Below are 14509 nucleotides of genomic sequence, written 5' to 3'. Positions count from 1 at the left end.
GAAGGGGAATCGTTGGTTTTACATTTATACATAAAACATAAAATATTATAAACGTTTAGCTGATATATATTTAAAATATTCATTTCAAGTAAGAGAGGCCTGGCATGAGTAAAACGGTCTTTAAAGTTTATAAGACGTGCAATGTGTTTCTGTTGACTATGAAGAGGTTCTAGTATACTTTTGTTCACACTACCCCAAGCAATGTTAGCGTAGTTAATATGGCAGTGAATAAAGGAATAATATAATTGAGTTAAAGTATGTTTATTTAAGAAACTTCTTGATTTATATAATATTAGTAAAGCAAATCAAATACTGGGACGGATAAAGAAATCATTTGCAAGATTCGACTGTCAACTTATGAGATCTCTCTATTTAACGTTCATTCGTCCACTTCTTGAATTTGCTATTCAAGCAAATTCAAGAAGTGAATTTGCTTGAATAGCATGAAAGCAGACTTTAATGATTTTGAATAATATTCATGAAAGCAGACTTTAATGCAGTTGAAAAAATACAACGTAGAGTAACTAAACTCGTTTCATCAATTAGTTGTCTCAAATATGAAGATCAACTCATTGCCTTAGGCTTGACAACGCTAATTAAAAAAAGAAAAAGGGGAGATTTAATTGAAATATACAAACTTATGCATAGTATTGAAAAGATAAACAGTAGAGAATGTTTTGCACTTGTTAATAACTGTTTGCAGGGGAATTGTTTTAAATACCATAAAGAATTTGCTAACCACCCTTCAAGAGAACATTTTTTTTTTTAAATAGAATTGCAAATGCATGGAACTTACTTCCGACTAAAATTGTTACAGCGAAATCGGTTAATTGTTTTAAAGGAGCTCTTGATTGCTGGTTAAGCAGCAATCAAGCATAACTACTGTTATAGTGTGCGTGATAACACATTCACTGGCTTTGTCCAGCACAGCATGAACTATTACTATATATATATATGTATATATATATATATATATATATATATATATATATATATATATATATATATACACATATATATATATATATATATATATATATATATATATATATATATATATATATATATATATATATATATATATATATATATATATATATATATACTGTTTAAATGACGACACCTTGTATGAGAGTTGAATAAATTTAATATATGAACATCAATAAATACAAATTCTCTCAATACTAATTTTTTTATTTTTCTAAGAAATTTTTGCTAGATTATTGATACTAGCATCTTCAGCTTTAATTACAAATTATTAAATTAAGTCACAATCAAACGGTAACGTCACATTTTAATGGCTTCTTTTAATTTTTGCTTTAATTGGGCTTTTTTAATATTACGTAGGTATAAAAAATATGGCGTCCAGAATTGCGTCTTTACATATTGACCATCATCTAAATTCATACCTCCATTTTTAGGTCCGCATTTGTTGAACTGAATTTCGATTGCCTCTCGAACTTTCTTTCAAATTTTTTGGGTTCTACTTTTAACGTCTTTACTTGATCCCATTTTATACCACATGAACATTTAATTTTATGATGTCCAATAGCAGATTGTTCTAATTTTTCTTCAAAAACATTTTTTTGGTGTTGTTTTGTTCTTGTTGCAATTATCATTTTTGTTACACTCGCATTCTATTAGGTATACTCCGGGATGGCTATTTGATGGTAGTTTTGTTTTGTTGCGTGAAGTTAGCAAAGATTTAAGATTTGCACTAGATTTAAAGACTGCCCCGTAACCTGCTTTCCTAAAGATTTTTCGAAGTTTTGGTAATAATATTGGGATCCACGGTAGTGATATAGTTGGCATGGTTGCTTCGTTGTTAGATAAAATTATTTCATTATTTGAGTGTCGTTTTTTTATAACAATATTTGCAAGGTTTTGCAATTTTTTCTTTTCATATCCATTTTCAGCAAACACATTTATTAGGAAATTGATTTCTTTATTTAAAAATTTTTCAGAGCAAATTGATAAAGCTCTATGAATAAATCCTTTAAATATTCCTTCTAAGATTTTTGGATCGTGGTTTGAATTGGGCTTAACCTGAATATTTGTTATTGCTTTTTTTCGATGAATGTTAAAATCATAATTACCTTTTCGATTATTGGTTATTTGGATATCTAAAAAAATTAATATTTTGTTTTCATCTTCCAATTCAATTGTGTATTTGATGGCATGATGTTGACTGTTTAATATTTGTTGAAAACGGATGGCATTATTTTTATTTGTAAATCTTGCGTGGCTATCATTTACGTACCTGAAAAACGATTTTATTACTAACGGTGGATTAGAATGAAGCGCAATGTCGATTGCTTTATTTTCAAAAAATTGCAGGAAACCTTCCGCAAGTACTACCATGAGTGAAAGTCCTATTGGACCTGAATCTACAAGCTCGTGAATTTCTTCATTCCATAAAAAATAACATTTATATAAACACAGTTCTATTAGTGATTTTATTTCTGAAACGCTTAGTTTTGTTAGTTTATTTAAATTTGGGAAGTGCTCTAACATATCAAGAAGAATTTTTGTAGCCTCTCCCAGAGGAATTGATAGATATAAATTGACAACGCCATAAGATACCTGTATTTCATCGTTTGATATATTCCAAAGTTTAGCTGTTTTTACAGAAGTTGACGAATTTTTTAACTTAGTTTGTAACTCTAAATTGGTTGAAATATATTTACTAGATATTGTGATATTCCATAACTTGGTGTCCCGATGGTTGAAACTACTAATCGCATAGGGTATGATTTTTCCGGTTTGTGCGCTTTAATTACACCATACTTACGTTTTTGTCCTCTTTTATTTGTTTTAATGCTTCACTCTATTTATAATTCAAATTACTGTTTTTTTGAGGTTTAAGCATTTTAAGTTGCCTCAACACGTTTCTGCGTAAGTCTTGTGAACTCTCAATTTTGTTGCTATACTCTAGTTTTAACGCAGTGGATTCTGTTACTGAAATAATGTCTAAATAGGGTATATTTTGTATAGTTGGAACAAATTTAGGTCCTAGTTCTAAAAGATTTCTGTGGTTTTCAGGTATTTCCGTTTCACATAGGTTTAATACGACATCTTTAAGAAATGAAGGAGTCTCAGCTTTTTCTTTTGAATTTATATTTTTCAACATATTAAATTTTTTGATCAGACGATATTTAGATTTAACAAACATTTTTTCTCGGGATTTTTCAGTAACATTTTCGACTGATTCATAATCATCTTGAGTTAATTTTTTATATAAATAGTTTTAAATATATATCGGCGAAACAAAAACGAAAATAGCAACAAGTACATACCATTGAGTATGCATTGACAGAAAAAAAAATGAGAAAACGTTTGGAATTTGGAATTTGATGCTTAAAAAGTTTGTTGAAAAAATTTTGTAGAAATGACCAGGCAAAGGCATAAATTTGCAAGTACGAAATGAAAGTGTTTATGATAGGGACTGATTCTTCAAAAAAATGTAATAGTTTATTTTTCATTCATTAAAAAATTTATGAATAGACGGCAAGGTATACTTTTAAATCTTATTCTTCTATTGACGTTACGAGCAGCCGGAGCCGAGTTTTTGCTGGAAGCCGGAGGCATATTTTGAAACCCTATACAGGCTCAGAATAGTCAGAAAAATGAGCAATCTGATTCGCTGATTTTGAAAGAGAGGCAAGTGCGATTTTGTTGAAAAATATAATGAAATTCAAAACAAACAGATTTTTGAAATAAATTTCAAAGTAATGATATACTATGTTTATCAATACAAGTCATGTGTTACTATCAACACAGGAAATTCATTTTATTTTAGTACTCTTCAGAGTATTTAAAATGTATCAAAATCTATTTGTACAAGAGAATTTTCACTCGTAAAAATTTAAATAAAGTTTGTCTTGGTGATAAAGATTATATTGTTAATTTTAAGAAACGAAAAAAAAAAATGTGTTGAAGTAAATTGTTGAAAAAATCTACAAATGTGTTTCTCTTAAAATATGCTCTTGGCCTTAAAGTATTCTCAAATACATAGTTAAAATATATAAATATGCTGTACGAGACTAATAGTGAAGCACTTTTGCATACAAAGTTTATATGCAGTTTTTCGTGACTACTGGTGAAGACCTTTATTTATAAACTGACTTACATGTTTATTATAAAGGGTTGAACATTAAAGTTTTTTAAAAAAGAAAATTTGTATTAATTGCAAAACTAGTTTACATGTTCCATGTCAATATATGAGCTCTGAGGAGATTTTGTTTTCATGCTTTGTTTCAACCATAGTTTGGAGGAGGCTGATATATTTTTTTATTACGTAACTTTAATAAAACATCGTGTTAAACCATTAAAAACTTTTTTTAAATTTATAAAAATTTTGGCAGTCTGCATTAAGTTATAAAATATTTTAAAATTTAACAAAAGAAGTGATATTTATGTTTGTTTACAGAACAGTAATTTTTGTACAGTTACATATAAACACTGACATTAAAAGCAAGAAAAAGTATTGAAGTCAAATAAATTAACCAAACAAAAAAGGATTATGGCATAAATAAAAGTGGATTATGGTAAATGATTGTGGCATTTTTGTATTGCAGTAATTGAAAAAAAAAAAAAAAGATTTAAAAAACTAAACCAAGTGATTAAAATCGATCGTTTTAATGAAAAAAGAGTAATTAAAGAAAGAAAAGAAAATTATCAAAAAAAAGAACAAAATAAGTTGTCATGCTATGAATATTTTTGCTATTATAAAATGTGTTTTGTATGTATAAACTTTTGAAATATTTCACTTGAATTTGCATGTGTGCAATTTTGTAAGATTTCTTAATGTGTTTCTCATCAAATATAATGTCCGTGTTCTATAAAGCATGCTCAATACAAAGTTTATATGCAATTGCACCAGACTACTGGTAAAGTACTTAAAATATGCAAAGTATAAATTTTAAGCTGAGGTAGAGGTTGTTCTAAGCTCGTTACTGCATCTTTATACCAACTTGTTAATTATAAACAGTTTAACATTTAAAATTTAGGAAAAAGAAAATTTTTACAGATGTTTTGCCAAACTAGCTTACATGTTTCATATTAATCTACGAACCCTGAAGAAGTTACTGTTCAACCTAAATTTTGAGAAGGCTGATAAGGCGTACATCAATATTTTTCTTTATATATATTATATAGGATGAAAATTGGATATTAATCTAATGGAAATAATTTGAATAATAAATTGGATAATAATCTATTGGAAAGTTTAACAAAAAAAGTGATATTTGTTTTTTCACTGAACATTAAAACTTTACTGAGTATTAAAGTCAAAAAGTTTAACCAAATAAAGGTGAATTATGGCAATTTTTGTAATAAAAATAACTTCATCAAAATTAGCTTTTACATTTGAAGAAGCAAGTTTTCAAAAAAATTATTAATATTACATCAAAATAAAACATAACGCATTTCTGTTTTATATAAATAAACAAGAGATATTCACAGAAATTTAAAAAAAGAACACTTGTTTTTATTGGTTATATTAAAAATTACATAATAAAACTATAAATAAAATTTTTAAATACGGAGTACATTTTATTTAAGATTTTTTTTCTAATTTTTTTAGAGCAGACATATTTTCTTTCTCTTCTGGAGTATATAATGTAAAATAAATTATTAGCATTATAAATATATAAAATTTATCAAAGTTTGCTGCTTTATTTAATATTATTTACCATCAGTTGCTATTAAAGGATATACATTTTATATTAATTATAGAATATAAAAACGACTATTTTGTTCAGGTTAAAAGCTATATATCAACAAACATGTATTGAGTTTTGAAATTGAAATAAACAACAACATTAACTTGCATGTTAGCAATCTTTCTTATTTCTACCTTTTTATACTTAGTTTTTCATAAAGGTGTGGTAAGTTGAGAGTTATTGCTTTTGGTAATTAGTTTACTATATCAAAACACACTTGTGGACATCAGGTTATAGATTTTTTCTAATAGCTTATTATGCTACAATACTTTGTAATCTTTTATTACTATACATTACCAAAGGATATCTAAATTTGCTCTTGCTTACTATTGCTTTCAATTTAAGAGTGTTGCAAATCATCTGGGGTAGCTATAACAACCAATAAGCAATACTCTCAAATTTTTTTAGTGTTGTATATGATTTATATATGGGAGTAATAAGTGTAAAGTTCTAAAGCAAAATTAGGCTATTTTTTCAAAATACTTTTTTTGCTAAATGATTGGATAAATGGGAACTTAATTTGAAAAAAATTTACCAAGTTAATAATAGTCTATTCATATTAGTAGGTAAATTTTAAAACTCTTTTAAAAAATCTATCGTATGAGAATCACAGCATAGTCATGTTTCACCATCTGGTTTATAGTTTGTTACAATGGTTGTCTTTTTTATATCTTAGAATTAGAAAAAAAAACTAATTTTTAAAAATCTTTATTTTTAAGAAAAAATTCTGAAAATCACGGATGTTTTAATTTGTGAGGGTTTGTATAAGTATTTGTACTATATTGCACAAAATTGGATAGAAAAATCATAATTTTTTTTTGCTATTATTTGGTTTTTTATGAAATTGCTCAAATTCACTTTTATTATTCAATACGTTTTTTGACATTCGTTTTGATTTGAACATACGTGCCAAAGCCTCTCTTTCAAAATCAGCGAATCAGATTGCGCAATCAGACTGATTCAGCGAATCAGTCTGAATGTAATGCTGTAGTAAATGAGTTTTTACCTGATCAAAAAATTAAGTTTATAAACTAAATTAACAAAGGACCATAACCTGATTTTTTAAGATTTTGAATATAATATAATGTTTACTTACCAAATTTTTATCTTAAAGCAACATGTGGCAATATTTGTGTTAGGCAATGAAATTTGTTTAGTGCAAAGTATTTGTAATTTTGATGAGAATACCTATATTGTGTACAGAAAAAATCAAGTTTTTTTACTTATCCTTATGATTCAAGTCTATTAGGAATATTTTTAGCATTAAATTTGGAAAAAGTTGAACATGTTGCAACTTTAAATGACAATTTTCTCAAGTGTGTCTTGCTGCATGTTGTGATTTCTAGTGTTTTTATTATTGTTTTTGAACTATTTGCAATATGTATATATTTAAACTCTTATATCTTTAGATTAGTACATTATTGTTGAATAAAGCCTTTATCAAGAGGTTTTTGTTTTTATTGGGTTCATCACAGTTTATTCAACATAAATAATAAATATATAAAATGTCAAAGATCTTAAAACCAACGAGGCTTGATCTTGACCATAATGCACCAACTGCTTCGAAAGAATGGAAGCATTTGAAACGAACATTTGAGAATTTTATAGACGATTGTGGAGAAGACACTCCAGATTTCGCTCCATCATTAATTTTGTATCATCAAATGTTTATGATTGCATTGAAGAGTGTGATTCCTATGAGAGCATCATTGAAACACTGGAAAACTTATATATAAAACCCCTAATGAAATTTTTGCAAGGCATCAATTACTTATAAGATATTAAACATAAGGTGAATGTCTTGAAGACTTTCTTCAGGAACTACGCAAACTTAGCAAAAACTGTAACTATTAAGATGTTTCACCTGAACAATATCGAGAGGAACAAATAAGAGATGCTTTTATTTCTGGAATAACTTCAAATTACATTCGCCAACGCCTTCTTGAAAATTTAACATTGAATTTACAATCAGCATTTAACCAAGCTCACTCTCTTGAAATTGCTCAGAGGAACTCTGAGTCTTATTTACAGAAACCCCCCCCCCCCCCATCATCAACCAGTCCAAATATTGTTGCTACTATAAAGTTACCAGAAGAATCTTCAGCAGCACTCAATGCAATGCTTGTTCATCCACAAACAAATTGTATTTATTGTGGTAATCAACCTCACAACCAACTTAATCGAACCTCTGCTCAGAAAAATTGTCTGGCTCAAAATGTTACATGTTTTAAATGTGGAAAAAAAGGACATTTCTCCAAAGTTTGTCTTGGCCGGCCAATCAAAAAGACCCACAGTGTTACAGCTGCAGTGCATAAACCAAGTTTGTGTACTGTTTCAAGTGGTTGTCCTGAGAGCCTTTTTCATGCATCTGTTGTTGTCAAAATTAATAATGAATCATTAACAGCACTAATTGATTCTTGTAGTTCAGATGATTTTATAAGCAAAAAAATTATTGATACTTTGAAAATAAAAACATTACCCAGTAAACGAAAATTTTCTATGGCCCTCACAACAATGGAGTCTGGATTAGTGGGTTTTTGTTCAGTTAACCTCAAACTAAATGGTTTACTGTATAATAATGTTCGATTTGGTATCTTGGAAAATCTTTGTAGTGATATCATACTTGGCTATGACTTCCAAAAGCAACACAAAAATCTTATTTTTCCATTTGGTGGAGAAAAAGAAGACTTAATAGTCACGAGGAAAAATAACCTATGTGCACTGCAAAAGGCTAAAATAAAAATACCTTCCTTGTTTACAAGTATTTCAGATAAAACGCAGCCAATAGCTACTAAATCAAGAAGATTTAATAAAGATGACCAAAATTTTATTGAAAGTGAAATATCACAGTTATTATCAGATGGTATAGTTGAGCCATGCTTCTTACCATGGAGAGCCCAAGTAGTGGTTGTAAAGGATCTTACTAAATCAAACAAAAAAGACTCTGCATTGATTACTCTCAAACAGTTAACCTTTACACCCAATTAGATGCATATTCTCTTCCTAGAAGAGATGATATGATAAATGAACTTGCAAAATACAAGGTGTTCTCTACCTTCGACTTAAAAAGTGCTTACCATCAAATTCCTATAAAAAATTCAGATAAAAAGTATACAACATTTGAGGCAAATTGAAAATTGTTCCAATTTTAGAGGATTCCATTTGGAGTTACTAATGGTGTGTCTATGTTCCAAAGATCTATGGACAAATTTGTTGAAGAAGAAAAGTTACATGACACTTTTCCATACCTTGACAATATAACCATTGGTGGCTATGATCAGGTACATGATGAAAATTGTCTACAGTTTCAAAGCGCCTCACAACGTTGGGGCTTGACATTAAATGAATCAAAATCTGTCATTTCAGTTCCTTCGATAAATATTCTTGGTTATTGCATTATTCATAACAATATAAAACCATATACTGAACGATTACGTCCTTTAGATTTACTACCTCCTCCTTCTGATGTTTTATCACTTCGTCAAACTTTGGGTATGTTTTCTTATTACTCAAAATGGATCTCTTCTTTTGCTAATAAAATTCGTCCGTTAATTAATGTTAAATCCTTCCCAATCGATAGTGAAGCATTTGAAGCATTTCAATTACTTAAAAGGGAACTTCACTCTGCCATTTTGAGCTCTATTGATGAGAGCTTACCTTTTGTTGTTGAATGTGATGCATCCGATGTAGCTGTATCAGCTACCTTGAATCAAAATGGTCATCCAGTTGCTTTCATGTCTCGGACATTAAACAAAAGTTAATTTAATTACCCAGCAGTAGAAAAAGAAGCAGTAGCTATTATTGAAGCTGTTCGAAAATGGCGATAGAAAATAGTAAGATTCAGTGCTGGAGGATGGAGTTAGCAGAGTTTAGCTATACTATATCATATCGTCCTGGAAGTGATAATGTAGTCCCTGATGCACTTATGTGTGCTTTTTTGTGCCACAACTCAACCTCAAACAAACCTAAGCGATATACATAACTGTTTATGTCATCCAGGAGTCACTCGTATGCTTCACTTTGTTAAATCTAAGAACTTACCTTTTTCCACGGAAGAGGTCAAGAAAGTTTGTTCTAACTGCCATATTTGTTCAGAATTAAAACCAAAGTTTTATCGATCTGCGAATGTCAGTAAGTTAATCAAATCGATACGTTCAATGGATTGTCTAAGTATAGATTTTAAAGGACCATTGCTATCTAATTCTAGAAATAAGTATTTATTTACAGTTATTGATAAATATTCTCGGTATCCATTTGTTATCCCATGTCCAGATATCAGTTCAACAACCGTTGTGAAATGTTTAGACCAAATATTCTCTTTTTGTGGTTTTCCAACTTGTAGTCATTCTGACAGAGGCTCATCATTCATATCTAATGAACTAAAATCTTACCTGACTCAGAAAGGAATTGCAACAAGTAATTCTACTCCATATCATCCTATCAGTAATGGACAAGTTGAGAGATATAATGGTTTGATATGGAGAAATATTTGTTTGGCACTAAAAACCCACAACCTAGATGTTAGAAATTGGGAAGTCGTTCTATCTGATGCCCTTCACTCACTCCGTTCGTTATTATCAAATGCAACTAATTGTACACCCCATGAAAGAATATTAAGTTTCCCTCGGTGTTCATCATGTAGAACTTCATTACCCTCATGGTTAACTCCTGATCCCATTTTTTTTTAGACATTTTGTGCGAACAAACAAAAACGATAATCTTGTTGATAAAGTTGAATTAGTGGATGTAAACCCAACATATGCTAATATTCGTTACTCAGGCGGACGAGAATCAACTGTTTTACTTCAAGCTCTTGCACCATATTCTGCTCCACAAGAAAAGTCTTATAATATCAATGAGAATAGAATTATTGAATCTCATGATAATGTAACTGTGGAAGTATTTAATGTCAATAGAAGCCCATCACTGAAATCTCATGATAATGTAACTGCCTAAGTATTTAATGTAAATAAAAACCAAAAATTACATCTGAAATAAGTGTTGAAGTAAATAAACCAATAAATGAGTCATCTACTGTTGTTTTGCAACATTCTTCAAGAACTTGCAAAGTTCCTGTAAAATTTGATGACTTTATACTAAACTGATGAAACTAGTTGTCTTTTCTATATAGATGGGAAGATTGTTGTGATTCCTAGTGTTTATATTATTGTTTTTGAACTATTTGTGTTATGTATATATTTAAACTCTTATATCTTTAGATTAGTACTTTATTGTTGAATAAAGCCTTTATCAAGAGGTTTTTGTTTTTATTGGGTTCATCACACTGCACTTGTTATAGTTTGTTGTAATTTGTTGATTTTTATTCTTGATAACAAAGAGCGCTCATTATTTATTTTATTTTTTATGTTGTGTGTCAAGTGTTTTCTTTTATTAACAACAATATTATATAAATATTGTTTGTAATAAGACATTCCATAGTAAATAATTTAAATAAATGACTTTAAATCATATATATGACATAAAAATGTTTTCGATAAATGTCATGTAATGCGTTTTTTTCATCATTTACTTGCATTTTATTTTCTGAAATACTTTTGGTATTTTTTATTGCTCTATATTTTAACATTTCTCAAATTTAAGTTGTTGTTTTTTTTATTATCAAATATAACAAAATGATCAATTGTAATTACACTTAATGCCTATAATTACTATTTTTAATACGATTTATTACTACATTTAGCATATTATTTATTTCTATGAGAACAATGAATAAGTTTTATCATATTGTTAAATTTATTAATTAAAAAAAACTCATTGGCTGTTTTACCTGTAAAATGGATAACAAATGATATCTGTGGATGCTCATGCTTCTATAAGACCAATTGGCATTAACCAAGCCATTAAAAATGTGAAAATTATATGGATGATTGGGTTGGTTATGGTATAAGTATTTTGTATAGCTCTGGTTAGTTCTTTTATGTATATTTTTACAAATATATATTTTTTCTATAGTATATAATTTTTTGTTTGTTTGTTATTTTGAAGTATTTTTTTAACAATTTTTTACTATTTTGATTTTTTTAGTTACATATGACTAAACATATGGCTATGTGAAAAATTACAACGAGGGTGAAGACCTGATAAAATTACCTGTGGAAAAAGTTTCTCCAGACTTTTTTTCAAACAATAAGGGTGAAGAAAACAGATTTCGGAAGAGTCTTTATCCTACCAGGTGATGATCATGATCATGATGATTGCGATGATGATATCATTATGTGATTATGATGATCATATGTAGTTTAGATGATGATCAGCATATCATGATGTTGGTTTACTTTCATTATTTTATTGAGATGTATATCATTACAAATTTGTATATTTAAGTTCAGAAACTGACACTCTGCAGTTGCTGAAAAAAAATTATTTTTTAAAAGACTGCCTTTTTACAGTTTTATATGCCTTTTAGTTAATAAATTGTGTCCTTTTTCATTTTAGACAATACAGTTTTATTATTGACTTACCCTCTTAAACAACACTTATCTCAGACAAAACTTTAGGTCAATTCCACCTATCTTAGAAAATTGCCCATATTTCAAAGTAAAAACTTATTTTAATCAAATCAACATTTTAAATAAACAAACAAAAGAATTTAATAATTTGTTATGTTTTTTTTTAACTTTTTCTATACTATTTTTATCATAAATATAATCATTTTTTAATTTTTTTTATATTTTTATTTTTATTTATACATATTTAAATTCATTTTTTTTATTATAAAAATGTTTTTTATATTTGTTTTTGTTATTTTTATTTATTATATATTTTATTTCATTTTTATTTTAATCTATTTACAAAAACGATTAATTACAGTAATATAACAACCATATTTAAACCTTGGCGTAACCTTAACCCTAAGCCTGACCTTGATGCTGACTCTAACCAAACCCTCAGTCGATGTAGCAGCACTCCCTTGCGAGTCAGGCTATAGTCGATGTATGTACTTTTCCCTCTATAAAAGTTGCTTATATATATATATATATATATATATATATATATATATATATATATATATATATATATATATATATATATATATATATATATATATATATATGCATTTAAATAAAAGCTAACTGAATAATTAAATGCTAACTGAATAAGTGAATAAGTAAATGCTAACTTTAAATTATTAAATTGAGTTTAACTGTTTCATTATTATTATTTTTTCATTATTTTAGTTTTTTGGGTCTTAAGTGACATCCAATGGATGTTTATCTCTGAGATGGTTTCTTGCCGATGTGATTAAAAGAACACTTCATTGAACTGGTTAGTAGTATTCTTACCATTTATACTTAGAGTTATTTTAATAATACTCAGTTTTTTTTATTCTAATTTTTTTTAAAGATTGTATTAAAAAAAAATTTATTCAAAATTTCTATAGCAGTTGAAATAGAGCTGCTTATTTTCAGAGGAAAACTTAAATAAAAAGTTGGATAATAATAATGCACTAATTAGTTAACTTATTGGAATTTTAAACAAAAACAGTGAATCAATTCTACTTGATGAATTTTTTATGATTTCAATAAATGACGAGGAAAGTTTGATCAAATTAAATGAAGATATTGATTCAGATAAGAAAGTTATTAATGTACTGGTAAAGTGCAAAGATAAATTTAAATAAACTTAAAATTGTTTAGTTCTGCGACTTTTCTATTAAGTTTGAAAGCAATGATATTTATCATGCATAATGTCTATTTAAATTTTAGAGCAGTAAATTAACATCCAAAGGTGATTTGAAAATGAAAAAGATTGTTTGGAATATGATTCCAATGATGATTGGCACCAATATAGAGAAGACAATTGATTGGTCAGGAGGAAACAATAAGCCTGCTTTGAAAGCAATGCCATTAAAATTATTGAATAAGAAGAAGTTTCATTCTATATGTAACATTTGTATTTAGTTTCTTAATAATAATTATTTTTAAATGTTTTTTATATAAAATTGTTATTAATTTTGAAATTTTTATTTAGTTTTTACATCTTTTTAGTACCAGGTTGACATTTAAAAAAAATTTAAAAAAAAAAAATTTGATAGTATTATGAACTCGTCTTATGTTTACAGAGTCTTATGAAAAATATTCTTTTAAATTTTATATCTAGTGTTATTTTATTATATGGAATAGGGTTGAGGAGCAGAGTATTAAAAAAGCATTGTTTTTTTAATTACCCTATGTTTATATATGTTTGTGTGTAATGTACATTTTAGTCATATATTTTAGTTTAATTATTTACTATTGTATAAATAAATATATCCTATATATACAATGTTGTCACACATTATGGTTTAACTTTGTGTTATTTAGATGCTGTGAAATTAAGAGCTTTAACATAAGGAGCATCAGGAAAAGAGTTTGAACATTGACTGAAAAGATATTTTTAGCTTTCCGGGGATCGAAATGGCAAACGAAAAGCTCGAGAGGAACGTTCTTTGTATAAAAAGTTCTTTGGATAAATAAAAATTTAAACTTTAATAACATTTTTTATCTATAATTTCATTATTTTTTAACACATTTTTGATTGGCAATAAATTTTGGAAATACTAATAAAGCAATTCCACGACCGTCTCACAAAAAATGATAACATTAAACCAACCCAATATAGATAATACTATATATCAGTAGAAAGCTCTACTTCTTCTCTTTCAGAAAATATATAGCTTACTATGGTATGCCGCTATTATAAAAAATAATATGGGCTGAAACAGAAGGTAAAAGTAGGCGTTTTTGCAATAATTTAATTCATTTTTAATCGCCAAACTTCAATTG

At 27.7% G+C, this 14509-nt stretch overlaps 1 protein-coding gene and 1 long non-coding RNA gene across 3 annotated transcripts; one reads left to right on the top strand and one right to left on the bottom strand.

The window, feature by feature from the left end:
* Positions 1-1572: 1572 nt before the first annotated feature.
* Positions 1573-3130, bottom strand: LOC136085352 (uncharacterized). The gene is made up of 2 exons (XM_065806652.1): positions 2848-3130; positions 1573-2663 (listed from the first exon to the last, which is right to left on the bottom strand). Exons 1-2 carry the CDS (start codon positions 3128-3130, stop codon positions 1573-1575), a joined length of 1374 nt encoding a protein of 457 aa, XP_065662724.1.
* Positions 3131-11318: 8188 nt separating this feature from the next.
* Positions 11319-14203, top strand: LOC136084658 (uncharacterized). 2 transcript variants are annotated; one of them, XR_010640734.1, is made up of 5 exons: positions 11319-11649; positions 11769-12009; positions 12923-13010; positions 13451-13628; positions 14048-14203. It is a non-coding gene; the product is annotated as an uncharacterized LOC136084658 (long non-coding RNA). The 2 variants fall into 2 exon arrangements; XR_010640733.1 differs by having other exon boundaries at positions 11769-11916; positions 14048-14201.
* The last annotated feature ends 306 nt before the right edge of the window (positions 14204-14509 follow it).

Source organism: Hydra vulgaris, chromosome 09, assembly GCF_038396675.1.
Source record: "Hydra vulgaris chromosome 09, alternate assembly HydraT2T_AEP".
NCBI lineage: Eukaryota > Metazoa > Cnidaria > Hydrozoa > Anthoathecata > Hydridae > Hydra > Hydra vulgaris.
The sequence above is the reverse complement of the archived record's forward strand: the minus strand, read 5'-3'. Positions and strand labels throughout refer to the sequence as shown.